Below are 26,052 nucleotides of genomic sequence, written 5' to 3' on the forward strand. Positions count from 1 at the left end.
CAAGGCCTCAAGATAGATCTATGGTAGGTTCAAGATGGATCTACAAGATCAAATATGCTGCGGACGACAGTATTGAAAAATACAAGGCTAGGTTTGTGGCTAAGGGGTATGCTCAAAAGGAAGGGATTGACTATGAGGAAACCTTCGCTCTGGTAGCCAGGTATACATCTATTAGGACCGTGATATCTCTTGTAGCCCAGATGGGATGGGAGATCCATCAGATGGATGTCAAGACGACATTTCTGAATGGGGTAATAGAAGAAGAAGTATACATTGAACAACCAGAGGGCTTTGAAACTCACGAGAAGAAGTCTCATGTATGCAGACTGAAAAAAGCCTTGTATGGGCTGAAGGAGGCACCAAGAGCGTGGTATGGTCGAATAGATGGCTACTTGCAGAAGATGAGTTTTTTCAAGAGTGACGCGGATCCGAATCTCTACTATCTAGTCGTAGAGAGTGAGCCACTTATCTTAGTATTATATGTGGATGATTTCTTCCTGACAGGATCATCCAGACTCATTGAAGACTGCAAGAAAAATTTAGCCACAGAGTTCGATATGAAGGATTTGAGACGAATGCACTATTTCCTAGGGTTGGAAGTTTGGCAGCAGAAAGGAGAAATCTTCGTTGGGCAAGGAAGGTATGCTACAGAAATCCTAAAAAGGTTCGGGATGGGAGACTATAGACCTATGGCTACGCCAATGATCACCAACTAGAAGAAGATTGATGCATCAGAAGACAAGGATGTCGATCCCACTCTATACCGACGACTCATAAGGTCCCTGATATATCTAGTCAATACCAGGCCAGATATTTGCTACGCTGTCAACACCCTCTGTTAGTTCATGGTGGAACCAAAGAGGGCTCACTGGGCAGCAGCCAAGCATGTTCTCAGGTATTTACAAGGAACAGTGGATTATGGGCTCTTGTACAACAAAGGGAAGGATATCAGGTTGAGGGGATTTACTGATGCAAATTGGGCAGGGAGTTCAGTGGATCAGAAAAGTACCTCTGGGTACTTTTTCAACATTGGATCAGGAATAACCTCCTTGTGTAGTAGGAAAAAGAAGTCCGTGGCTCTGAGCTCGTCTGAGACAGAATATATGGCAGCAAGCACAACTTCGTCTGAAGCCATATGGCTTAGAAAACTGTTGGTAAACCTATTCAGAAGAAATATGGAGGCGATCAGGATCATGTGTGATAATTAGAGTTGCATCAAACTCTCTAAGAATCTAGTATTTCATGATAGGTCAAAGCATATTGATATCCGTGTCACTTTGTCAGAGATTCTGTCCAACGAGGAGCTGTACAGTTGAGCTACACTCCTACAGGGGAACAAGTGGCAGATATCCTCACCAAGGCCCTTGGAAAGTCAAAATTTAACTACTTCAGTGAAAAGATGGGGATGGTAAAGAACCCCTTTCAGAAGTAGTGTGTTAGCAGCACGAATGAAGAGGGAGTTGTAGTGCAGATGCAATGTTGGGAGAAAGGACCAACAACAGCACAAATGCAGAGGAAGTTGCAGTGCAGATGCAATGTTGGGAGAAAGGACCAGCAGCAGCACGGATGCAGAGGGAGTTGTCATACAGATGCAACAGTGGCAGTAGAAGAGTCATGGGCAGCAGTGCAGGAGGCAGCAGTGCAGAGGATGTTGGGCAGGAAGGCCTAGCATCATCATAGGTACCGATGCCGGATGATCAGAGTAATACTCAATAAGGAGTATTGCTAGAGCACAGTCCTCGCTAAGAGGGAGTGTTGATTTGGAGTAGCATCGGATGTGCTCTAGCCACGAAATTTGGTGGAGAGGTTGAGGCACATAAGATCTCCAATACTTAGAAAGGGTTTGGGCAGATTCTAAACAGATCAGGAGATATTAAAATAATTAATATTTTTAATGGAGTCCCTAAGTCTAAACTTAGAGAAAATAAAATATTAATGTGTATTAATATGAATCTGTATTGGAATGGTTCAAAAGACATGGTTCAAGCCAGATCTAATCTTAGCCGTTGATTAAGGACTTAATCTTGGCAGTTGAAATGTCAATAGAAAAAGTATAAGAGGAGGCTTGAGGGGCACTTAGAGAATACACTGAGGGGGACTAGTCAGTTCAATTTCTAAAGCGGGGTTTGCTGAGAAATTGAACCAGTGGTCTAGAGAGCAGTCAGGAGGCAGCAAATATGGAACAGAGAGGCGGGAGATCAGCGCAAAAGAGGCAGATGCAGAGCCAGAGGAAGCCACGCAAAGGCAACAGAGACTATGCAGAGCCAGAAGGGCCTGCATCATCCACGCAGAGGCTGCAGGAGTAATGCAGAAGCCCAGAGAGACTGTGCAGAGCCTCAGTAGGTTGACGTAGAGGGTTTCAGGTTGTAGCAGAGGTCAATAGGGCCTACGCTAGGTTTAGAAAAGTGCTAAAAGTTTGTCTATTTGTGGGTAAGCCAGTTTGGCACCTTGTTGTACAAGAAAATTACTGAACAATAAAATCCTCCCTTGCTGCACCGGTTTTCCCACATTGGGTTTTTCCGGGGACATTAGTCCAAAATAACTGTGTCAATGTGTGCATATGTTTGTTTCTGTATTACGGTGTGATATCAGCAACATTATATATTTTAATGTTTGTCGAAGTAAGTTCATGAATAACTTATGATAAAATATGTAGGAAAAATAAATCAGTGGCTGCAGTGATAGAATTTTCACATAGGCCAGCGTCAACCTTCCTCTGGACATCTTTCTATTCTCCCTCTGCCTGATACTCTCCGGAAATTCCTTCTCCCGGATTCTCACTGCCCCTCTGCTACAAGATCTCCTCAATTGATTTTCCTCCTAAGAACTTCTCACTTGAGAAAATTGATTTTCTCAATCTCTCTGTGTGTCTTCCAAATGACCCTCAAGCCCCTTCTTATATCTTCATATTGGGTAATCAATGACCTAGATTAGATCTTAATCAAAGGCTCAAATCGTTTTGGCTTGATCCATGGATTTTTCTCGAAATTTCACCCCTGATTAAGTTAATACCCATTAATATTTTAATTTTCCTAAGTTTAGACTTAGGAACCCCATTAAAAATATTAATTATTTTAATAAAATCACTTTGGGGTGGAATTTCCCAAAACACTTTCAGGGTTCTTTGGAATGCATGTGCCCATGCCTCCCTACAAAATTTGAAGCCTAGAGCACATTCGATGCTACCCCAAATCAACACTCCCTCTTAGCGAGGAATGTTCTCTAACAATACATCGCTGCTGCATACTGCTCTGACTCTGAAGCATCGTCCTCTACGTTGTTGATGTCTGACATGCTGTCCACCAACTACTACGTTGTTGTTGCTACTATACTCGCTGCCTTTGATGTGAAAATTTCTGAATCTACACATCATAAATCTTACTGCAATCATTGGTTTATCATCTCCTACTTGTTATTACATTCAACAAGTTAATTTAATTTATAAACAGTGATGAAAAACACTACTGCAAACTACACTGACATACAGATCATAAACTAAAAATATATGAGACAAACACACAAGGGACACCGTAATTTTTGGACAACACGTCCTCGGAAAAACTCAACTTGGGGAAACTGGTGTAGCAGATAGAGGGTTTGTATTATTAAGAAAGCATAATTTGAGTACAACAGTGTAATATTCCTAATTAGCCATGGCTAATTGGAATATTCGATTTTGTCCAAATTTTCCTTTCTATAGTTATTTGTAAATAAAAAAGTGAGAAAGGAGGATATAACTCACTTTTAGAATAAAAAGTCACTTCCTAGTAGCACAACGTTGTGACTTAAAGGGGAGCCAAGGGGGCCAAAGGGGGACGCAGAAATGGAGCCCACGCAAACACATGGAGGGACTGCGCAGGAGGGAAGACACGTGGCAAGAGGGGAATCACACAGGAGGAGGTGAGCCTTGGGATCGAGAGAGACAAAGGCTATAAATGAGAGAGGAGCCCCCTCATTTTGATCATTCTGTGATGAACATTTGTGATAGTCATTTCAACTTGGAGCACGCTGGCTGTTTAGCTAGTCTGCAGCACTGTTTAGTGCATTGAGTGTCTCCGTTCAGAGATCTCACCCTTAGCCCCGGGGGACTTCGAATGCCTGCTCGGGCAAGGTATTCCCATTGGCATTTCAGCAGTAGTTTCATCAACCTTTTTGCAGCAGTAATGGCAGCATTTTGGAGGACTGCACAGCACTAGTAGAGGGACGCAGTTTTGAAGGACTGCACAGTACTGTGAGAGGGACGCAGTTTTGGGTTGAGGGTTTGCAGGAGCGTTGGTGCTAAGAGATAGAGCAGGGGATCAACCCTTGCATATTGGGGAGTTTTGGCAGGGGTTTCAAGCAGGTTTCTGGAGCATCTCATTCAGTGGCAGCGCAGAGCAGTGAGGAACTGCGCAGAACCCCAAGGGGGTGATTTTCGGGGGTCGGCCATTCCACGAGAGCTTTCTGGGTTTTTCTGGGTTTCTTGAGTAGAGTTTGATTCCAGAGTTTTAGCTTTTTTGAGGAGGAGAGCAGCCCCAAATCCTCATTTTATTTCTAGTAGCAGCAGCAGCATAACAGTTTCGTAGCAGCTTGGACGCAGATCAGAGAGGGGCCATTCTTTCGCTATTCTGAGTGTATTTCTTCACTTGCCTAGTGCAAGTAGAGGTGCCATCTTCCTGATCACCTCCTGTACTCATTTTATTACTCAGTATAATAAAATGGCTTAGCATTCTCTCTGCATTTCTTGTGTATCTACTTATGGTTTATTTGATATATATCGTATCATTGTTATTTGTATCTCTTTGAGCCTTCTCGGCTATTATACCACTTGTGTGTTTTCTATTATACTCTTAGACAGAGTCTGGAAAGGGCCAGGTAGCCTCCGGATCTCGCCCTCTTTTTTAGAGGCGACATATATGGTAAATGCCCTCCCAGTCCATCTTTGGTTGGAGTTTGCTTGTGTTTGAGGTATATTCCTGATAAGGGATATTACAAACAGGTTGCCTGTCACACCAGCTAACCTTTCAGAGAAATATTGGCAGCAAGAAATACATACGAGGGTTTACCTCGTTCTCCAAGTCACAACTGATCCACTGAATGGCGTGACTCCGACGAAATCGCAACACAATCACTGCTTGGGCTAGTGTCTTGCCTCTAGGAGATTGCATCACCCTTTCTACTAGATCAATTTGTTGGAGGAAGACTGTTGTTCAACCCTCCCGACTTAGAACCTCGCTTCTCTAGCAAAATCTCAAACTTCTGACGAATATCCTGCACTACCACTGCAAGAGACCCTCTTGGCCTGCGTTAGCACTGCGTGAGCCCCTTCCTGGGCTACGTAGTCCTCTACGTTGCCTCTCTGCCCAATACTCTTTGGCTCGAAACTCCTTTCCGATCCAAATCTTTGCTTCTGCCCCTCTCACTGCAACTCAGATCACTAGTTCGATTTTCTCAGCAAACCACACCCTAGAAAAATCGAACTGATTTGATCAACTTGGTGTATCTCCAACTGACCCTCAAGCCTCCTCTTATACTTTTCTTGTTGATGAATCAACAACTAAGATTAAGTCCCTAATCAATGGCTAAGATTAAAACAAACTTGATCCTCGTCTCTTAGAAGCTTCTCACCCATATTTTTATTAATACCCATTAATATTTTTATTTTCCTAAGTTTAGACTTAGGAACCCCATTAAAAATATTAATTATTTTAATAACTCACAATCTGAGTGGAATTTCTCCAAACGATTTTTGGGTCTTGGAGATCTCATGTATTCTAGCCCCTCCACAAAATTTTGGAGCTAGAGCACATCTGATGCTACCCAAAATTAACGCTCCCTCTTAGCGAGGAATGTGCTCTAGGAATACTTCCAACTAGAGGCATCACACTGATCCACGACATCGGTCCTTTGTGCTACTAATGCTTGGCCTGCTGCCCTTCATCCACTGCACTGCTGCACCCTGTACTACTGCCCATGACACTGCCACTGCCACTGCTACATCTGTACTATAGCTCCCTCTTAATATGCTGCATCATGCTTGCCATAACACTGCCACTGATAATTGTTGCACTGCAACTCAGTTGCTGAGAAGTAAGTAACTGAATAGCCACCCAAAGTTGACATGTTGGTTAGTGTGGATATCCCGTGATGCTGAAGCTATCTCTGCTGCTAATCTGTGCTAACCCTTTGATGCTATTGCGTTGTTGTTGTATCTGCTCTATGCCTGCCGCACTACTCAACACTCTATTGCGCTGCCTCAGACTTTGGCACTCTAGCTCTACCACTATCGCTCCATCATCCCTTCCACCAACTGACTCCCGTCATTTTGCTACTGTCATTAAGCGCTCCCATAGTCGTATGTGATCCAAGAGTTTGGGCATTTCAAGGATCTTGCCCCTGTGTAGTCCTCCTGACTACAACTCGATGTCGCCCCACCTCTTCTCCAAAGGTGCATGAGCACTCATGGCACAATCCTCGTCATCATCCTCCTTGTTAGCTTTCACTGGAGCAGCCTTCGAGTCAGACTTCTCTTCCTTGCCCTTCTTCTGAGGGCACTGAGTGGCGAAATGTCCCAGTTCCCCACACTTGAAGCATTTGACTTTGGTTATGTCTTTCTTTTTCCTCTTCTGTTGCCCTGGCTGTCCCGCTGATGCTAGAGCTGCATCCTCCTCTTCCTTCTTCTTGACTCTGACTCCTTTACCGCTACTTCTTGCCTTGGTTAACCGCCTGATCTCTTCCTGTCGAAGAGTTGCCCACATCTCCTCCCAACTGGGGAGAGAAGCCTTGCCCGAGATGCTTTGGACAAAGGTCTCGTAGTCTTTAGTGACTGCATTCAGGGCAGTGCTGACCATGAACTCAGGATCTGGTATAGACCCCACGAAAGTCAGGTGATCTCCAATCCCTTGCAACTTGAGAAGGAAGGGATCGATTTCTTCTCCCTTTTGCTTTTGATACTGTCTTAGCTGGTTCTCAAGCAACATCTTCTGTTGGACAGAAGTTCCATCATACAAGGAGGTCAAGGCCTCCCACATTTCCCTCCTTGTTTCTTTTTCAACAATATGTGGGATCACATGATCCTTGACCCAGTCCAAGATCATGCACTTCGCCTTCGCTTGAGCCTCGTCGTATTTCTTGAGAGGATCAACATCGACCGGTACAACCACCACTTTCAAGGCATAATCCTTGATGCAATTCTTGTCCAAGGCTGTCAGGATCCTGGCCTTCCAGATGACAAAGTTGGATGCTCCATCCAATCTCTCCTGATCCCTCAGTCCATTGACTGCCATCTCTACTTAAACAAGTGTATTGTTCTCTTCTCCCTCTCTTACTGCTGCCCCAACAAGACTTGGATCTGAATTTCTTTGGCGCTATAAATCCTCTAAGGAACAAGTTCTTTCCAGACTCCCTCTGAGTCCTGATTTCCTTCACGGAAATCCTCCCACCAAATGCTGAATCACTCCTCTTCAATCCTCCTTTGTTGCTGCTCAGCAACCTGGATCTAGATTTCTTTGGCAAGAAATCTGCTAAGGTAGTGACTCCCTCTACCTCGGCTTTGTCTCCTAAGACATTGTTCTGCACCAACAACAATAACGTCCCAATAGCACCATAAATCGAATCTGCACTGCTTCTCTTACCTTGGCAACTGGCTGAACTGAGCTTCTCAGGCTCTGCGCTGGCGCAGAGAGCTGACGCAGTCACTTCGTGAGCTCCTCTCGAGTACTGCGTCACCCTCCACTGGCTCAGAATGCTGACGCAGGCACTACGTGAGCCTCTGTGTCACTCCTTTAGCTGCTCCTCTAGCTCTGAAACAACGCTGTCACTCGGGACAACTGCTTCTCTGTAGCAGTTTTGTTGGATCTCTTGGCTGATGGCTTCAGTGTCCTATGATCTGCAATGCTCTGATACCATGTGAAAATTTCTAAATCTACACATCAGAAATCCTACTGCAATCACTGGTTTATCATCTCCTACTTGTTATTACATTCAACAAGTTATTTAATTTATAAACAATGATGAAAAACACTACTGCAGACTACAGTGACATACGGATCATAAACTGAAAATATATGAGACAAACACATAAGGGACACTTTATTTTTGGACAACACGTCCCGGAAAAACCCAACTCAGGAAAACCGATGCAACGGATAAAGGGTTTGTATTATTAAGCAAGCAGAATCTGAGAACAACAGGTTGCCTCTCACACTGGCTAACTTTTCAGAGAAATATCAGCAACAAGAAATACATATGAGGGTTTACCTCGTTCTCCAATTCACAATTGGTCCACTGAGTGGCTTGACTCCAGCAAACACTACGAAACCCCAACACAATCACTGCTTGGGCCAGCGTCTTGCCTCTAGGAGATTGTGTCACCCCTTCTGCTGGATCAATTTGCTGGAGGAAGACTGTTGTTCAACTCTTCTGGCTTAGAACCTCGCTTCTCTGGCAAAATCTCGAACTTCTGACGAATATCCTACACTGCCACTGCAAGAGACCCTCTTGGCCTGCGTCAACACTGTGTGAGCCCCTTCCTGGGCTGTGTAGGCCTCTGCGTTGCCTCTCTGATGCTACTGCTGCCTCTCTGCCCAATACTCTTTGGCAATCTTTGCTTCTGCCCCTCTCACTGCAACTCAGATCACTAGTTCGATTTTCTCAGCGAATCATGCCCCAGAAAAATCGAATTGATTTGATCAACTTGGTGTATCTGCAACTGACCCTCAAGCCTCCTCTTATACTTTTCCTATTGATGAATCAACGACCAAGATTAAGTCCCTAATCAACGGCTAAGATTAAAACAGACTTTATCTTTGTCTCTTAGAAGCTTCTCACCCATTTTTTTATTAATACCCACTAATATTTTTATTTTCCCAAGTTTAGACTTAGGAACCGCATTAAAAATATTAATTATTTTAATAACTCACAATCCGGGTGGAATTTCTCCAAACAATTTCTGGATCTTGGAGATCTCATGTATTCTAGCCCCTCCACAAAATTTCGGAGCTAGAGCACATCCGATGCTACCCAAAATCAACATTTGACACTCCCACTGCCAATGCTACATCTATACTGCAACTCCCTCTCAAATGTTGCATCTCCTATGCTGCTAGCATTGCCACTGCTAACACTGCATTTGTACTTCAACTCAGTTGCTGAGAGAAGCAACTGAAAACACCCAAGACTGGAGAAGTATCCAGTGGATACACCTCGGTGCTGAAAGCCTGACTGGTCCTAGTCCCACTCTCTCTTCTGAAGCCACTACGCTACTGAGGCTCTGCATTGTGCCTCCACGCACTATTGCCTCTTTGCTCCGTGCTGCTCAAGTTTTGGCGCTCCTAACTACTGCATCTGTCGAATCAACACTCCATGGCACCAACTGAAAACTCCTCCATTGCGCTACTACTGATCATGGGCTCCCATAGCAAGGTGATGATCCAAGGGGTGGGCTCGTCAAGGATCCTGCCCATCTGTAGCACTATCGAACTACAGTTTTAAATCAGCCCAGCTCCCTCCTGGAGATGTGGCTACCATCTCTACCAAATAGAAATGTCAAATAGCCTCCTCTCTCCTCTGTGTAGCACTAGACTGACCTACGCACTCCCTTTTGGAGCTTGTAGATCTGCTTCCCCTTGTTGTTGCTCAGTAATTGAGAATTCGAATTCCCTGGCTAGGAATTCTCTGAGGAAGAAATTCCCTCACTATGCGATCTGTTTCCTTCCAACTTTTCTGCCCAGCACTCAGCTTGCAGAAAATTGCGTTCCTCAAGCTCTGCGTGGATCCCTCTGCCTTGAAAAATTTTCGACCCGATAGTCTTACCTCTCTGTCTGCTCACTCAAAGAGAGACACCCACGAAAATATAACCCTCCTAGCTAGAACTATGCAATCCCTTGGGGGATTCGAACTGCGGCTTACTGCAGCAAGTTAGTCCTTGCTTCAGTGCTAGATCTGCTCTTCCTTGTTTCACATCAACTCACTTCACCCAGCAAATCCCTCTGATCCGATGACTGCACTGACTATCCCCAACTACAACTGCGCTACCCCCCTTCGCGGTAACTGTGTGGGCCTGCGTGGAGCTCTCTGAGGCTCTACATCAGCTCTACGCTAGGTCTCACTACCTCTTGGAGCTCTGACGTCAACCTTCCCGACTGATCCGGCTTCTCCCGGACAACTTTCGGTTTTCTGCAGGAGGACAACTGTTCCTCTGTGCTGGTCCTTCTAGCACTGCGTGGACCCTCCTAGCCCAGCGTCAATCCTACCTGGGTCTGCGCTGCCTCCACTAGTGTATGTCTGCCTCTCTTCTGAGTATTCGAGGTTAAGGAGAAGATCCTCCAACCCAACTACCCTTGCCCCTTTGCTGTAAGAGATCTCCTCAATCGATTTTCCTCTTGAGAACTTCTCACTTCAGAAAATCGATTTCTTGATCTCTCTCTGTGTATTTTTTCCAAATGACCCTCAAGCCCTTTCTTATATCTTCCTGTTGGGCAATCAACGACCTAGATTAGATCTTAATCAAAGGTTCATATCGTTTTGGCTTGATCCATGGCTTTTTCTAGAAGTTTCACCCCTGATTAGATTAATATTTTAATTTTGCTAAGTTTAGACTTAGGAATCCCATTAAAAATATTAATTATTTTAATAAAATCACTTCTGGGTGGAATTTCCCAAAATGCTTTCTGGGTTATTTGGAATGCATGTGCCCAAGCGTCCCTGCAAAATTTGAGGCCTAGAGCACATCCGATGTTTCCCCAAATCAATAGTGGAGAGGGCAGAAATAAAATAAAATTATTTCTGCTTGTTATCAACAACATTAAATTCATCATAGTTGGTGTTTCTTGATCTCTTGGGAGGGTGACCATTTCCTTGATGAGGAGCGGGAGCATTCCTTTTTCCTTGGTTGTTGAATTTGCCATTCCTTTGATTGTTATTTCCCCTGAAATTGTTGTTGTTGTGGTTGTCATCATCATGGGGTGTATCCCTTCTATTAGGACACTGCCTAGCATAGTGACCATACTTGTTGCAAATGAAGCACCTTCTCTTCCTTCCATTTTTGAAACCCGACCTTCCTTGACATTGCTTCTTTGAACCCATTGTTCTTCTTTTTAGCATGAGCGGAGAATGCAATAGGATCATTCCTATTTGAAGGCATATCTAGTTCCATCATCCTTGTTTCTTCTTGAGAACATCTAGTCAGCAATTCTTCAAAACTTAGAATTTTGTCGTTGTTAAGAATAGTAGCATTGAACACGTTCCATTCACGAGGGAGCCCTCCAAGGGCAATGAGAGTAAGCTCCCTATTAGCAACGGCTTCTCCAATCGAAAGAACATTTTTTATCTCAGTAATCCTCATGAAGTAGGATTGAATATCTTCATTTCTTCTCTTCTTTATATCCTTCAGCGTGTTCTTGAGGAAAAGAAATTGGTTTACATTGCTAGATTTGAACATTCCAACCAACCTGTCATATATCTCCTTTGATGTGTTCAAATCGGAGATGTAAGCAACTAAATGCTTATGAATAGAATCCATGATGATCTTCTTGGTTTTGATTTCACCCTTCTTGTATTTTTCTTAGCACCAACCGGTGCATTTGAAGGAGGTTCCGAAATCTTTCCCTGCACATAATCCATAACATCTTGCTCTTCTAATGTCAAATCAAGAGACATCTTCCATGCATGATAATCAGACTTATCATGAAGCTTATCATCAGACTTGAAGTTGGATGTGGAGACCATTGAATCTTGTCCTTGATCAGTGATTTCTCTTCTCACTCTTTCTTGGGCTTTGTCTCCACCTCAGCTCCGATACCATGTTAATTTTTAGATAACAATGGTATGTTCTATGCTTAGAGCAATTTTACTTCAATTTCTTTATTAGCCCAATATCAATATCTAGTTTAGCAATCACATCATCATGATAGTTAAATGTAGATAGAACATAAACAATAACAGTAGAAGACTAGCCAAGCCATGAGGACACAAGATATGGCGCCAGCCAGGGACAAACCCGAATGTGGGGAAACCCTTGATCAATTCTTCTTACAATTATTCAAAAGTTTAACAGAGAGAGAGAGAGGACAATATACAATATTCAGTTGCCCAATCACGGTGAAACCTGATCAGTCAAACAACAGAAACATAAATTCCTAACCAGAAAGTCAACACTGGTCAACAGGGCAGATTTTGACCTTCAAAACAACTCGGTCAAACTTGGTCAACTTGGCCTCCAACAACAAGTCAAATCAGCCCAAAAACAATCTGAAAAAGTCCAGTCAAATCTGGTCAATAAAAGTCAATGCTATAGCAAACCCTAGCACAATCAACATTGGTCAAACAGAGGTCAAACAACCTCAGATTTTGTGCCTAGAACTGTGGCCTGCCCAAACAAAAATACCCCACACAAAACCATAGTCAAAGATGGTCAACGCTGGTCAAAACAACTTTCTACAATTTTCGGTCAACTCTGGTCAACACAGGGATAACAAAAGAACAATTCTTTCTTCGTACGTGTGGAGAGAGAGAAGCCTCAAAAATCCGTACCCAATCAAGAAGAGATAGATGTGTGAGTGAATGAAGTGTCCAAATGAAGAGGAGGCACCTTGTATTTATAGACGTGACTATTGGGCTTCTGAGCCTACATGAGTTTGTTGGCCAACCTTGACAATTTGTCCATAATCAAAATAAACTGATAATTCCATTTGTACATGTCAGAATGGGATGATCTTTAGATCAATATTACATCTCTCGGACAGAGGAATCCAATAAAAATACTAGTTGCCTCATATGAGTTGTCTAAGGTGAAGTTTGGCCCTAGTTGCCAAAATTAACAACCATTCATTTCATCAATAGAGAAATATAGAGATCACAATAAACAATAAACAAGAGACACCAAGAAAGGCTCATAGCCAGGGAAAACCCCACAAGGAGAAATCCCAACTAGTCTTTCCTTATGAGAGAGAGAATTCAGTTCGTCAATAGTACATCAAAAATATTCCAACGAGATTCCAAATCTGACCTCAAAATGTCCAAGTCAAAACAAGTCAAATATGAGAGAGAAATTCAACGTTTGGTCAAAGTCAAGTCTGCAACAATGAGGCCGAATTTCGGCCTATGGAAGAAAATCCAACCTCAGTCGACGATTTATGAAATCTTCGGTCAAATGCCACAGTCAAATCCTATGGTCAACTTAGGTCAACAAGCCAAAAAATAGGACAAAACTTCAGTCAAACCAAGTCAATAAGCGTCTGCTATTTTCGGCCTCCTTTAACAGTAAAAAACTTAGTCAAAACCTAAGTTGCACGAAAACGGGGAAACACGTACGAGTTTTTGAAACAGGCACGGGTACGAAACGTGAACCCCCCAAATTTTCGAAACAGGGAAACACAATATATATATATATATATATATATATATATATATATATATATATATAGGACATTTAAGAAATATGTGCAATCATAAAGCATATACATACATTCTAATTTATTACATTATGATTAAATTGTCAATTGTCAATGCATAACTATAAGTCTCTAAATTTACATCACATATACTCATGAATGATCACATAGTGAAAATAGCAATATCCAAAATCAGCAACGAGAAATTTCTAATTTCTTGTCTTGTGCTTGATTGGGAGTCTCCTCCTACAAAGTCGAATGACCTTAGTGCTCTTGAATAAATTCAAGTTCCATACCCTAGTACCCTACGTGCTCTTGATTATTGGGAGTCTCCCGTGGATAAAGGGCTTGGTTCTCTTGATTAAATACAAGTTCCATACCCTAGTACATGACAAAATCCAATGGAAACATTGCAATTCCCCCAATCCTGAAATCCTGAAAAACAGATAAGTCTGCTAGATTTTGAGTGAGATCTAAAATTCTATTTTCTCCATATGAAATCCAATGAGGGCGAAACCACTCTCAAACATCCTGAGTCATTTCATGGTAATGTTAAAAATTTAAGTAAAAAAATGATGAAAATGAAAAATAAAGGAGAATGTCACTTTTAATTTAAGAATTTAACATTACCATGAACTGCATATCAACATTAGGGCCATAGGCTTGAACATTAGGCCGCCCTACTCAAAAAATCCTCTTTTTTATAACTTGAGAAGCATCTAGAAGCATCTAGAAGATATTTTAGTCGCCCAATAAAAAATTAGAAGCGAAAAAATAAAAAATAAAAATACAAGAAAAAGTCAAGTTAGAGGAAGAAACTCCATTGTATGGCCTGGAAATGCGTTTCTGACCATACTAGCCTCGTTTCCTCCTCGAGAAATGGGCCAGTACGGCCAGAAACGAGTTTCCAGGCCATACGGTATGAGTTTCCTCGTTTTTGTTTCGTTTCCGGCCAGAAACGGACCCTTTTCCAACGTTTCCTGCAACTTAGGTCAAAACATAACCAAACCATCCCAAGTCAACAAAAGTCAAACAGAGAAAGATATGTTGGTCAACACAGAGAAGAAAAGATCCTTTGAATCCTTTGCACGTGTGAGATACTCTTGCAATTTCACATCGAATTGATGTGTGATGATGATGGTGCAAATGAGGATCAATGATGCCACGATGCGTTTGAGGAGGTGACATTTCACACGTGGGGTTGACATGTCCTTCTTGAGGCCGACTTGGTCAAAGTCAAAACTTTTATTTGTCTCCATTAATTGCCAAATGAAAATACCGACTGTAGCTATCCAATTTTTCAACAGAACAAGGCTACTTGGGAGCGGGAGAAGAAGTAGGAGCGAGGAGCAACATTTTCAAAAGCTCCTGGGTTGGGAGCGAATTCGGAGCGAATTTTTATATAATATATATTTTGTATATTTTGATACATATATGTCAACAAAAGCATGTAGAATGATGAATTACATATAAAAAAAATAAAATCATGGATTAAACCATATAACATCAATCATCTATGAGTTATAATCTTCATCAACCACAAGTCCACAAGTTACAAGTTCTCATTTATATAGCATGTAAGGGTGCACATAACCAGAATAGCATCAAGTGTAATCCATCTCTAAAATGAAAATACATCAACAAATAGGCTCTAGATGGCCTCTAGCATCCAAAAAAATCATGCTACAACAAATACCTACATATCATCAAAATCATTGCCTATCTTGGGATCTTTGTCATTCATATAACCCTCTAAGCATTAATATAAGATAGAAAAAATGTACCATGTCAAGTCAAGATTTTGTTTGAGTGATGGGTACATTTTTAGTTGGGTCATGATAGAGGAGTTGCGACAATCAATGTTATTAGCATCAAGGTACATAGAGGGCATGGTGATCTTCATTAAATACGAGTTCCATACCCTAGTACATGACAAAATCCAATGGAAACATCGTAACCCCCCCAATCCTAAAATCCTGAAACACTGATAAATTTGCTGGATTTTGAGTGAGATCTAAAATTCTATTTTCTACATATGAAATCCAATGAGGTTGGAACCACTCTCAAACATCTTGAGTCATTTCATGGTAATGTTAAAAATTTAAGTAAAAGGATGAAAATGAAAGATAAAGGAGAATGTCACTTTTACTTTAGGAATTTAACATTACCATGAATTGCATATCAATACTAGGGCCATAGGTTTGAATATTAGGCTGCCCCACTCAAAAACTCTTGTTTCTTTGAAAAAAAAATTGTGTTTGGAACATCTTTGTGAAAAAAAAATTGCGAAAAAAGCCAGGGAGCGATTTTTTTTAGTGGGAGCGCACTTTGGAAGCACATTTGAGAGGAGGGGGGAGGGGGGGGGGGGGCGCTCCCACGCAGCCCTGCAACTTGAAAATATGTTGGGTACCCAAACTGCATTTCGGGCGTCTTTTCATACACACACATATATTTCCATGGGAAACTTCCTCTAGGAAACCCTACAAGCACTTTTTCACATTAATTTTGTGAATGGTGCTTGGGGTAAGTGCTGATGTATTCCTAACCCAAGGGGACATAGGTGGGTTTGACCTCATGACCTCCCATGGTAAGTCTAACCACTCAGCTAACCCTTGGGACTGGAAATACTTCATATATGTGTGTGCGTGTCTTATCTTTGTTCTAAATGTAGAGCTAGTGACCAATAAGAAAAGAAAATTATGTACACCTTTTCCAACCAGGTTGGAATCTAGCATTCCTTTCCTTTTTCACTCCCAAAAATACATTAAAAGAGCACAAACAAGGATCCCACTCTATGACAAAACTATGATATTCTAGAAGTACAGAATCTACAGATGTACACCAAAATATAGCAATATAGAATCTAGATTTTAAAAAATGTAAAATCTGAAATCATTTTATAAAGAAAATCATCAAGGGGAAGCTAACGAGGTTAGGGATGACTATAATCACTCCTACCTTAATAAAATTCACTGGTAATTCTTCTCGTGATCAAAGCTTTGGGTTGGAGTACTAACATGATGTATTAACACATGGCCAACTAAGTATACAGAAAAGTAAGTTTTTAGTATTCTGTAGTGTTTTATGACTATGAATTTCTAACATTTGAAGTAAAGCCACCTGATTGGTCAAACAGGGCTCTCATCATCTCAGTAGTTCAAATTCATTTCTTGATACTCATCTTCCTCTGTGGCAGGTATCTTGATGTTGGACGAGACATTGTTGTCAGTTTACAGTATGCTGCACGGTGCCCTTGTGGATATTGTCACATAGCAGATGTAGAGTCCCACCAACAAGATGATCACATGGAGAGCTTTTTCCTTGCTGAAACAGTATGGCTCATGATGAGTGGATGTGTGTAGTGTTAATAGTATGTTGCACTTCCTCAGGGTTTATTTGTTCTACTTTTGGCATTGTTTTCTTTTCTCAATGCATTTTGCATCCATGCAACCTTTGCAGTGAAATAGAGCTATTAACTCATTACAGTAATCCCAATGCAGGTTAAATACCTTTGGCTTCTGTTTGATTTGGCTGTGGGTGGGGAAAACATGGTGGAAAAAGGGCCTTACCCGTAAGTGGATGTTTGCAATGCTCTTTCAGTCAAGCTCACAGATTAGTGCGAGAGCAAAATATGCAGATATTCACTAAGTATATGTGTTTTGCCTCTTCAGGTACATATTTAGCACAGAAGGCCATTTATTCCCTATGACTCCTGAGATATCTTTAACAACAGAGCACTGCACTTATGCTGGAAGCTTTTGCAATAATAGCAATCACCCTGAAGGTATGGTAAATTATTTGAAAACTGATGTCAAGGAGGTAAAGGAATTGCAGGCAAATGAAAGGGAATTTGGCACGGGTTGGTGTCCTGCAAAAGAATCAACACAGGTGATAAAAGACAAGAATAATGCGATACATGGAATCATCAAGGTCAGCATTTTGTGTGTTGTTTCAAGGATTCTCCCATCATTTGAATGTGCTTGACATGATATTTATATACATGTGGGTGTGTAGACAGATGACTTTTTGATATTGAGAATGCATGCATATTTTGCAGGGGGTTTGTCCAGGTTTAAGCCATTGGCGTAAGTTTGGAATTTCTTCCTTGGCTGACGATGTGTCTATGGAAAGGAAAGCAAGTAGGCACTTTCAAGATGATGAGGATAATCAACACAAGGCTGGTTCGAACAACTCTCCCATAGTTATGTTTTTCCATAAAGATGACCAAGAGTCTGTAATTTCTGATAATGATAATGTTACCGAGAAGCCATTATCAGATAGTGGAAGCTTTTATGGTCAAGATCTTACTGAGGACGAAAATTTAGATGATCAAGGAAATAGGATATCTAATGTTATGACTACTAATCATTTACATCACAACACTGTAGATGATAGAAGTTCACAAAATTTTTCAGAGGAAACTTAGGTTATGCTGTCAAATTAGAAAAGGGAATAATCCACAAGGATATGAATGATGTTCATTTATGTTGTTAAATCCTGAATGCGTTTCTCATATCAGGATTCATTGGAATTTCCTATCAGAATTCATAAGTTTTATATGCTTACGTTGGTATGGTTCAGATTCCATGGTTAGAGAATCCTGCAGTTTTTGTGCACGGAGAAAGTATATTGTCAAAATATATGAAAATATACAATGCCCCGCTATACCAGTAGAATTTATTGATTTAATTGTTAACCAGCTTTGAGAATTCACTTATTCAATTATTGCATTATTTTTTGTCTTTTCTGTTTGATTTTCCCTACATTTTCTGAGGCTGTATTGTTTTGTTCTTTGCCAAGTCCTCAATATTTGTGTTATATAAAAATTATCAAATGAAGGGCATGATCAAAGATCGTGCCCATTCACCAAGAGGCACCCAGGGCAGTATAAAGCCAAGGGCCTCCCTCAATTTGTAATCATCTTCTATCTTTTTAATAATAATAAAAATGAATTCGTTGAATAATCGGTGTTAATTGTGCCATATGGTATCAGAGGGGTTCACTCCCGAGATGTTGTTGCTGTTGGGCCATCAGGTACCATCCCTACACCTGTTCGACACTGCTCCTGTCATGTTCTGCTGTTCTCCGCTAGTCATCAAACCCGACCGCATCGGTTGCCATCGCTGTCCCACTGTGTCAACCACCGCTGTTATCTCCGCCATCTCCTGCCGTCTCATCGCTGCGATCTGCTATCCCTGCATTCTCTACGATGTCCCTATTAGCGGTCGCCGCACCCATTCTACCGGTAAGGATACGCGATATCCTTTGGTTGTTGTTGTTGTAGCCATGGAGCCATCGACAACAGCCACGGTCAACGGAGGCAGTTGCACGGGTTGGGAAGGTTGCTATTGTTGTAGCCACATGGGAACCGTCAACGTTGGTCACAGTCAACGGACATGACAAGCGTTTGGGCGTTGGTTAATAACTATAACATAAAAATTTAAATTAATTATTTTAATTTAATTATTAAAATATATATATATATATATATATATATATAGATATATATATATTTACTTATTTTAGTTCAAATTAAAAGTTGGTGGCCAAATATACACCCCCACAAACCCATTCAATGTCATCAATGACAATGGCCAATTTCAGCAAAAAATTGATTGATCTGCATAATAGGATTACTAGCCACTCCAATGATTTCAGCGAAAAATTAGTCGATCTCGAGAGTAGGGTTATCGGACATTTCGACGATATCAAGAAGCTTCAAGATACGACAAATCGGATAGAACAACAGCTCGGGCAGAACTATCTCAAATCCAAAATGAACCATAATCAAACAATGTCAATGCTGAGCACTTTATGTGACAGGATGAAGGTTACACCCGAACAACTACTCCAAGATGATGGAGGTAATCAACAACACAATTCATCAGATTCAACAAATTCAACAGATTCTCATGAAAAAATGGAGTCTCCAAAAAAATCATCCTCGCACCATCAAGGAAATAGTAACGCGACTTTTTCAAATAAGCAACTCTGGAATTCATTCGCCAATCAATACCCTCTTTTCGCTCTACCATTAGCGACGTATCAGTGAAAGGAAAAAATCAAGCTGCCCAAATTCGATGGTAACGAAAAATGCAGCGTTGCATGGCTGAATAAAGCAGAAGAATACTTTGAGATTTACGACATCGACAATGATGACAAAAAGATTAGGCACGCTTCCATGAAAATGGAAGGAGAAGCATATAATTGGTATATGCGGTGGAAGAAGACGACAATCGCCATCAGTGGGAGAAAATTTAAGGATGCTTTCTTTAAAAGATTCCAAGGTGTAAAGGAAGAAGAGTTCTTTTCAACACTCATTAGATTGCGACAAAAAGGAAATGTTGTTGAGTACACTTGAGAATGGGAGACCTTAGCAACACGAGTACTTGGGTTATCAGAATCTCGTCTAATTCAATCATACATATCTGGACTTAAAACTCATCTACAAGTAGAACTTGAGCTTCATGACATCATGTCAATAGAAGTAGCAAGACAAAAAGAAAATGTTGCTGAAAAGAAATTTGAACAGATACTGTGGTCAAAACCGGAAAAAGTATATTCGCGATGAAGAATGCCCCAGTCGGTGGATACGGATAATACAAGATATGTTCCACAACATCGTCATGAAGGCGAAAAATCTAACGTAGAAATGCAAAGGATAAAAGAAGGAAAATGCAAACGCTTTGGCGAGAAGTGGGACCCTAAACATAAGTGTGCTAAAGGAAAAGAATCAAAGAACCTATATAACTATGAAGCAACTAATGATTCAAATAGTGATGAATCAGACATAGAAGAAATAGAAGATGTCCCAGAATTCTCTCCAGAATTAGAGGACAGAAGTATTCTGCAAGTGTCACTATCAGCGATGACAAGTATATCGCAACCCCAAACTATGAAATTAAAAGGACATATAAAGAAGAACAACGTAGCGGTTCTCATCGACTCTAGTAGCACCCACAATTTTTTAGATGTGACCATGGCAAAGAGACTCGACATTTTCTCATTTCCCTTACCCAACATGAAGGTGATGGTCACTGACGGTAAGAAGATTGAAAAGGTAGGGAAATGCCATAAGGTAAAATTGCAGATACAAGACTTTAATTTAGAATCCCCGTTCTTCACAGTACCATTAGGAGGAGTAGATGTGGTCTTAGCTATCCAATGGCTACGAACCCTAGGCACTTATTCTACCAACCATCAAGTATAATTCATAAGCTTTAACTGGGAAGGGCAGAGGTACAAGTTATACGAATTCCAAGCACCGAAGAATCAAATTGTATCGTCATCTCAGATGATGAAGATGATTCGAAAAGGAGCACCAGCTTATGTAGTACAATGTCACCAACTAGAAATGTTATCTGCAAACATGATCAACGAAGACTCAAGAGTCACCAGAGATACAAGATCTAATTTAGAAGCATGAAAGGGTATTCCAAGATCTACCTATGAAAATGCCTCCTAATAGGGGAATTGAGCATACAATAGAAGTCAAAGCAAGGTCAGACCCCGTCAACATCAAGCCGTATCGATATCCACATCACCAAAAGACAGAAATTGAGAGATTAATCCAAGACCTTTTAAAGTGTGGGATCATTTCGAAAAGTAAGAGTCCTTATGCTGCTCCAGTGGTATTGGTAAGGAAGAAGGACGGATCATTCAGGCTATGCATTGATTATACAAGACTAAACAAAATAATGATTAAAAACAAATTCCCAATTCCCTTTATCGACTAAATGTTGGATGAACTACATGACGCAAAACACTTCTCAAAATTGGACTTAAGGTCAAGCTATTACCAAATCGGAATCAGATTGGAATGTTGAAGTTTCTAAGTCTAATAGTTAGAAACCCTCCATGCACTTTACTGATTTATTCCTACTTATTTGTTTTGTTAATTAACAAGTTATTTACCATGTAAATACTGAAAATAAATACAATTGCATGCTCAACACATTACAGATCATCAACTAAAGGAAACAGAAACAAGCACACAAATGACACTGTTATTTTTGGACTAATGTCCCTAGAAAAACCCAATGCAGGAAAACCGGTGCAGCTATCTGAGGGTTTTTTTATTAAGCAATATCAGAGTACAATCTGGGTGTCAAATCCGGCCTACCCAACAGAGAATTTCCTTGGCAATAATACCTCTCAATTTGAGACAAATGTCCTGGCTGAAACCCCGGATAAACCTTCTGGCAGCTCCTCAACTTCAATCTGCCCCATAAACCCCAACATCTGCTTTTCTAGACTATGCTAGCCTCTATCTGCCCAGCGTTGGCCCTGCGTCAGCCTCAGGAGGCCCTGCTCAGCCTTCTGGCCCTCTTCGTCAGCAATGCTGGCCTCTCTAAAGCACTGCGCAGCTCCCGGCTGTCTCTGCGTGAGCCCTGGCTGCTATTGCGTCACTCTCCCCGGCTACTACGCTGCTCTCATGGCACTATCTCTGCCTCTCTATCTCTCTGTACTCAATGCCCCTCAGCTGCAACTCCGATCACTGATTATATCTCTCTTAGCAAACCCCGCTCTAGAGAATAGAATGACTGATCACTCTGGTGTGTTCTCCAAGTGACCCTTAAGCTTTCTCTTATCTTTTTCTCGTTGGCAGATCAACGACCAAGATTATGTCCCTAATAAATGGCTAAGATTAGATATGGCTTGATCCATGACTTTTGGACCATTCTAACACAGTTTTATATTAATTCACATTAATATTTTAATCTCCCTAAGTTTAGACTTAGGGACTCCATTAAAAATATTAATTATTTTAATATCTCCCAAACTGTTTAGAATATGCCCAAACCCTTTCTAGGTATTGGAGATCTCATGTGCCTTAGCCTCTCCACCAAATTTCGTGGCTAGAGCACATTCGATGCTACCCCAAATCAACACTCCCTCTTAGTGAGGACTATGCTCTAGCAATACTCCTCACTGAGTATTACTCTGATCATCTGGCATCGGTCCCTGATGCTAGGCCTGCTGCCCATCATTTGTACTGCTGCATCCCGTACTACCACCCATGGCTCTGCCACTGCCACTGCCACTGTTGCATCTGTACGACAACTCCCTCTGCATCCGTGCTGCTACCCATGGCCCTGCCACTGCCACTGCTGCGTCTACACTGCATCCCCTCTCATCATGCTGCATCGTGCTGCCCATAGCACCGCCATTGCTAATTGTTGCACTGCAACTCAATTACTGAGAAGTAAGTAACTGATCTCCCAACTCTGACATCTCTGTCAGGCTAGAGACACTCCTAATGCTGAAGCTCCCTCTGTCACTGACAAGTGCTCCCTCTCTGACCTCTGTGCTGCTGCAACAACTCCTTGCATCTCGCACCATTGCACACCTCTCTGTGCCATCCTGCACTGGTGCAACACTCTTGTGCTCCTCACACTGTTGCAGCCTGCTAGCCTCGCATTGTCCTTGGAATCCTGCACTATAGCTCCCTCTATCGCTCCATCAGCATCTATCTCTATTGACATCGCCAATACTGCTACTTCTCTTCGGGGCTCCTGTAGCAAGGTCTAATCCAAGAGGCTAGGTACCTCGAGGATCCTACCCCTCATCGCCTGTAGTCCGCCTGACTACAGCTCGATGTCTCCCCACTTCTTCTCAAGTGGCACATGAGTACTCATGGCACAATCGTCATCGCTATTATGCACGCATTGGCTAAGTGGAGACAATATCTTTTGGGAAGTAAGTTCTCCATTCGAATGGACCATAACAGTCTCCAACACCTCCTTCAACAAAAAACACTTTCCGAAGAACAAAAAAATGGATTGAAAAAATTGCCCCCTTTGACATGGAGATACTACAAAAAGGGGGAAGAAACAATGCAGTAGCAGATGCCCTATCTAGGAAGGACGAAGAACTAGCATTACTTGCAGTCTTGGTTGTTGTTCCTGAATGGCTTAATGAGATTCAAAGTGAGTATGTCAAGGATCCAGAAATAACTGCAATAATAAATAACCTTCTAGGCAACTCAAAATTTGAATGGAAGAATGATATTCTATGGTACAAAGGAAGAATCTATCTGAATTCAAACTCCAAGTTTAAATCCAAGATACTCAAGGAGTCACATGATTCAATGTTAGCCGAACATGTAGGATTCTTTAAAACTTACTACAATGCACGTCAATCATTCTTTTGGAAGGGGATGAGTCGTGATATTCAGAAATATGTAGCGGAATGTGACACATGTCAAAGAAATAAAAGTGAAAATATTATGACACCTGGATTACTTCACCCCTTAAACATTCTGAATCAGAAGTGGGAAGAAATATCCATGGACTTTATTGAGGGATTACCTGTGTCTGAGGGCAAGGACAAGATTTTCGTAGTAGTCGGCAGACTCACCAAATATGCTCACCTTATGGCAATACAAAAATCAGACTCAGCGAAACAAATCGCTGAAATATTTTGCAAAAATATATATAAATTACACGGTTTTCCGAAAGTCATTGAGTGATAGAGATGCCAAATTCAAGGGTGATTTCTGGAGGGAATTGTTCAACCACATAGGAATCTACCTAAATATGAGTTGCGCTTATCACCCTCAAACAGATGGACAAACAGAGGTTGTCAATAAATGTTTGGAAGCCTACCTACGTTGTTACGCTACAGAAAAACAAAATAAGTGGGCTCAGTGGTTGCATCTCGCTGAATGGTGGTATAATTCTACTTATCATACGTCAGCAAAAATGACTCCATTCCAAGCTTTGTATGGATATGAACCTCCAAAATGGAAGGATCTAGCTGTCGTCCAGACAAATCTACCTGCTGTTAAAAATCAACTAGAAGAAACCCAAAAAATCGTCCAAACCCTAAAAGAAAACTTGAATAATGCAAGGAACCGTATGAAGAAACAAGTGGACTGAAACAGAACCGAAAGAGAATTTGAAGTCAAACAATGGGTATTTGTCAAGCTCCAACCATACAAACAGTTGACTTTGAAACAAAAAAAGAAAAAATAAATTGGCACCGAAGTTCTATGGACTATATCAGATCAATAAAAAGATCAGCCAAGTTGCATATAGTTTAAGCCTCCCGGAGAAAAGTCATGTCCACAACGTCTTCCATGTCCCCTGCCTTAAAAGGGCACTGGGCGACCATCAATCAGCGCAAACAACGCTTCCATCCCTAGATGATGAAGGAAGGGTCATTTTAGAACCAAAAGGTATCATATTTACCAAAGAAAGGAAGCTTTGATCTCGTGTAATCAAGGAATACTTGATCAAATGGAAGGACTTACCAGAAGAAGAAGCTTCATGGGAGACTGAAACGTTTCGCCAGCAACATCCGTTGTTATGTATACTTTGAGGACAAAGCATTTTTTGGGAGGAAGGCAATGTTATATAAAAATTAGTAAGTTAAGTAGTTATTAGGCAGAGGGCATGATCTATGATCATGCCATTCACCAAGGGGCACCCAGGACGGTATAAAGCTAGGGGCCTCCCTCAATTTGTAATCATCTTCTATCTTTTTAATAATAATAAATTATTCAACGAATTCATATTTATTATTATTAAAAAGATAGAAAATGATTACAAATTGAGGGAGGCCCCTGGCTTTATACTGCCTTGAGTGCCCCTTGGTGAATGGGCATGATCTTTGATCATGCCCTTTGCCTAATAACTACTTAACTAACTAATTTTTATATAACACTTTGCTACTGCTAGCTCTTCTTTAGTTGGGTGTTTGGAGGGGCTTCCTCCTCTTCATTACAGTGGTTGGTGGCTTTTCTTTGGAAAGGCCAGTTTCTTCAGATTGCTGACCTGTTATATACAGTTGATGCTTTGCATTGAATTCCTTTCCTCTTTTCCTCATTGGGCAGAACTTTTGATTGATTCTTCTTCTGTGGATAAGTGTTCAGATATGTATCCTTCCATTTTGCTTAGCCATGCTACTGTCTTGTTCCTTTAACTTGGTTGAGAGTTCTTCCCCAAGTTGTTTGGCAGGAGATGGCATGTCTAGTTTCTCGACAATTTCTGCTGAAGAATTCCAATTTTTCATAATCTAAAGTTTGGTTCCAACTGAAATCATCCAATGTTAAAGTCAGTTCTCCTGGTGAACTTTTTCCAGTGTCCATCTCCACAGAAATTCTGGCACAAGAGAGAAAATTGGTGTCCAATATGATTATTAATGCTCCCAAAGGCCTCCTCATTCCAGAGAAGGTCGAGAGGTTTCAAAGCCTCAGCCAAAGAGGGAGATATTCAAAGCTTTCCAATGCATGATTGGAGTTGGGGTGCCATCATTTCATGCCTAAAACTGAAATATTCCTAAAAGCAAGGACCTCCTCTAAGGAGTCAGGACAGATGCACTATCTGCTTCAAACTAAAGATGATACATAAAAAACCTCTTGGACAGAAAAAAAACGAGAGATGAAACCTCAGATTAAATCTACAAACTAACCCCTTTTCATTGAAATATTTCAACCTAGAGCAGGAAATTCACTCTGATATCAAGAGGAGGTGGCAGATCCGAGCTAGCGAAAATGCATGAGATCTTACCAGGGGCAGTCTGGGGCAAAACTGTGGCCACGCTAAAGTCACCACCCTGGAAGGAATGCCAGGAGGGATAAACGGACCCAGCTGAGGGACAGCCCCAACTTCTTCCAAACAAGAAGGTAGGACTCAACTCTGGCAGAATCTGAGGGGAGGAAGTTGTCACACCCATGACA

General features: G+C 41.4%; 1 protein-coding gene across 5 annotated transcripts in view; it reads left to right on the top strand.

Annotated features, from left to right (window-relative positions):
• The window catches only part of LOC149143811 (Glycosyl hydrolase family 47 protein), a 425,142-nt gene that overhangs the window by 395,410 nt on the left and 3,680 nt on the right, over window positions 1-26,052 (top strand). For 2 of the 5 annotated variants that reach the window (XM_089447852.1, XM_089447851.1), the window contains 4 exons: window positions 16,567-16,702; window positions 16,871-16,941; window positions 17,042-17,300; window positions 17,428-18,063. In XM_089447852.1, the coding sequence (XP_089303978.1) occupies window positions 16,567-16,702; window positions 16,871-16,941; window positions 17,042-17,300; window positions 17,428-17,796 (835 nt within the window). In that variant the 3' untranslated portion in view covers window positions 17,797-18,063. Of the gene's footprint in view, window positions 1-16,566; window positions 16,703-16,870; window positions 16,942-17,041; window positions 17,301-17,427; window positions 18,064-26,052 lie in introns of those variants that run through there. The other 3 variants (XM_089447853.1, XM_089447854.1, XM_089447850.1) reach the window with 3 other exon arrangements.

The sequence above is a fragment of the Pinus tabuliformis genome, chromosome X (genome assembly GCF_031772625.1).
Source record: "Pinus tabuliformis cultivar Carrire ecotype Pingquan chromosome X, CPIR1, whole genome shotgun sequence".
NCBI classification, from domain to species: domain Eukaryota; kingdom Viridiplantae; phylum Streptophyta; class Pinopsida; order Pinales; family Pinaceae; genus Pinus; species Pinus tabuliformis.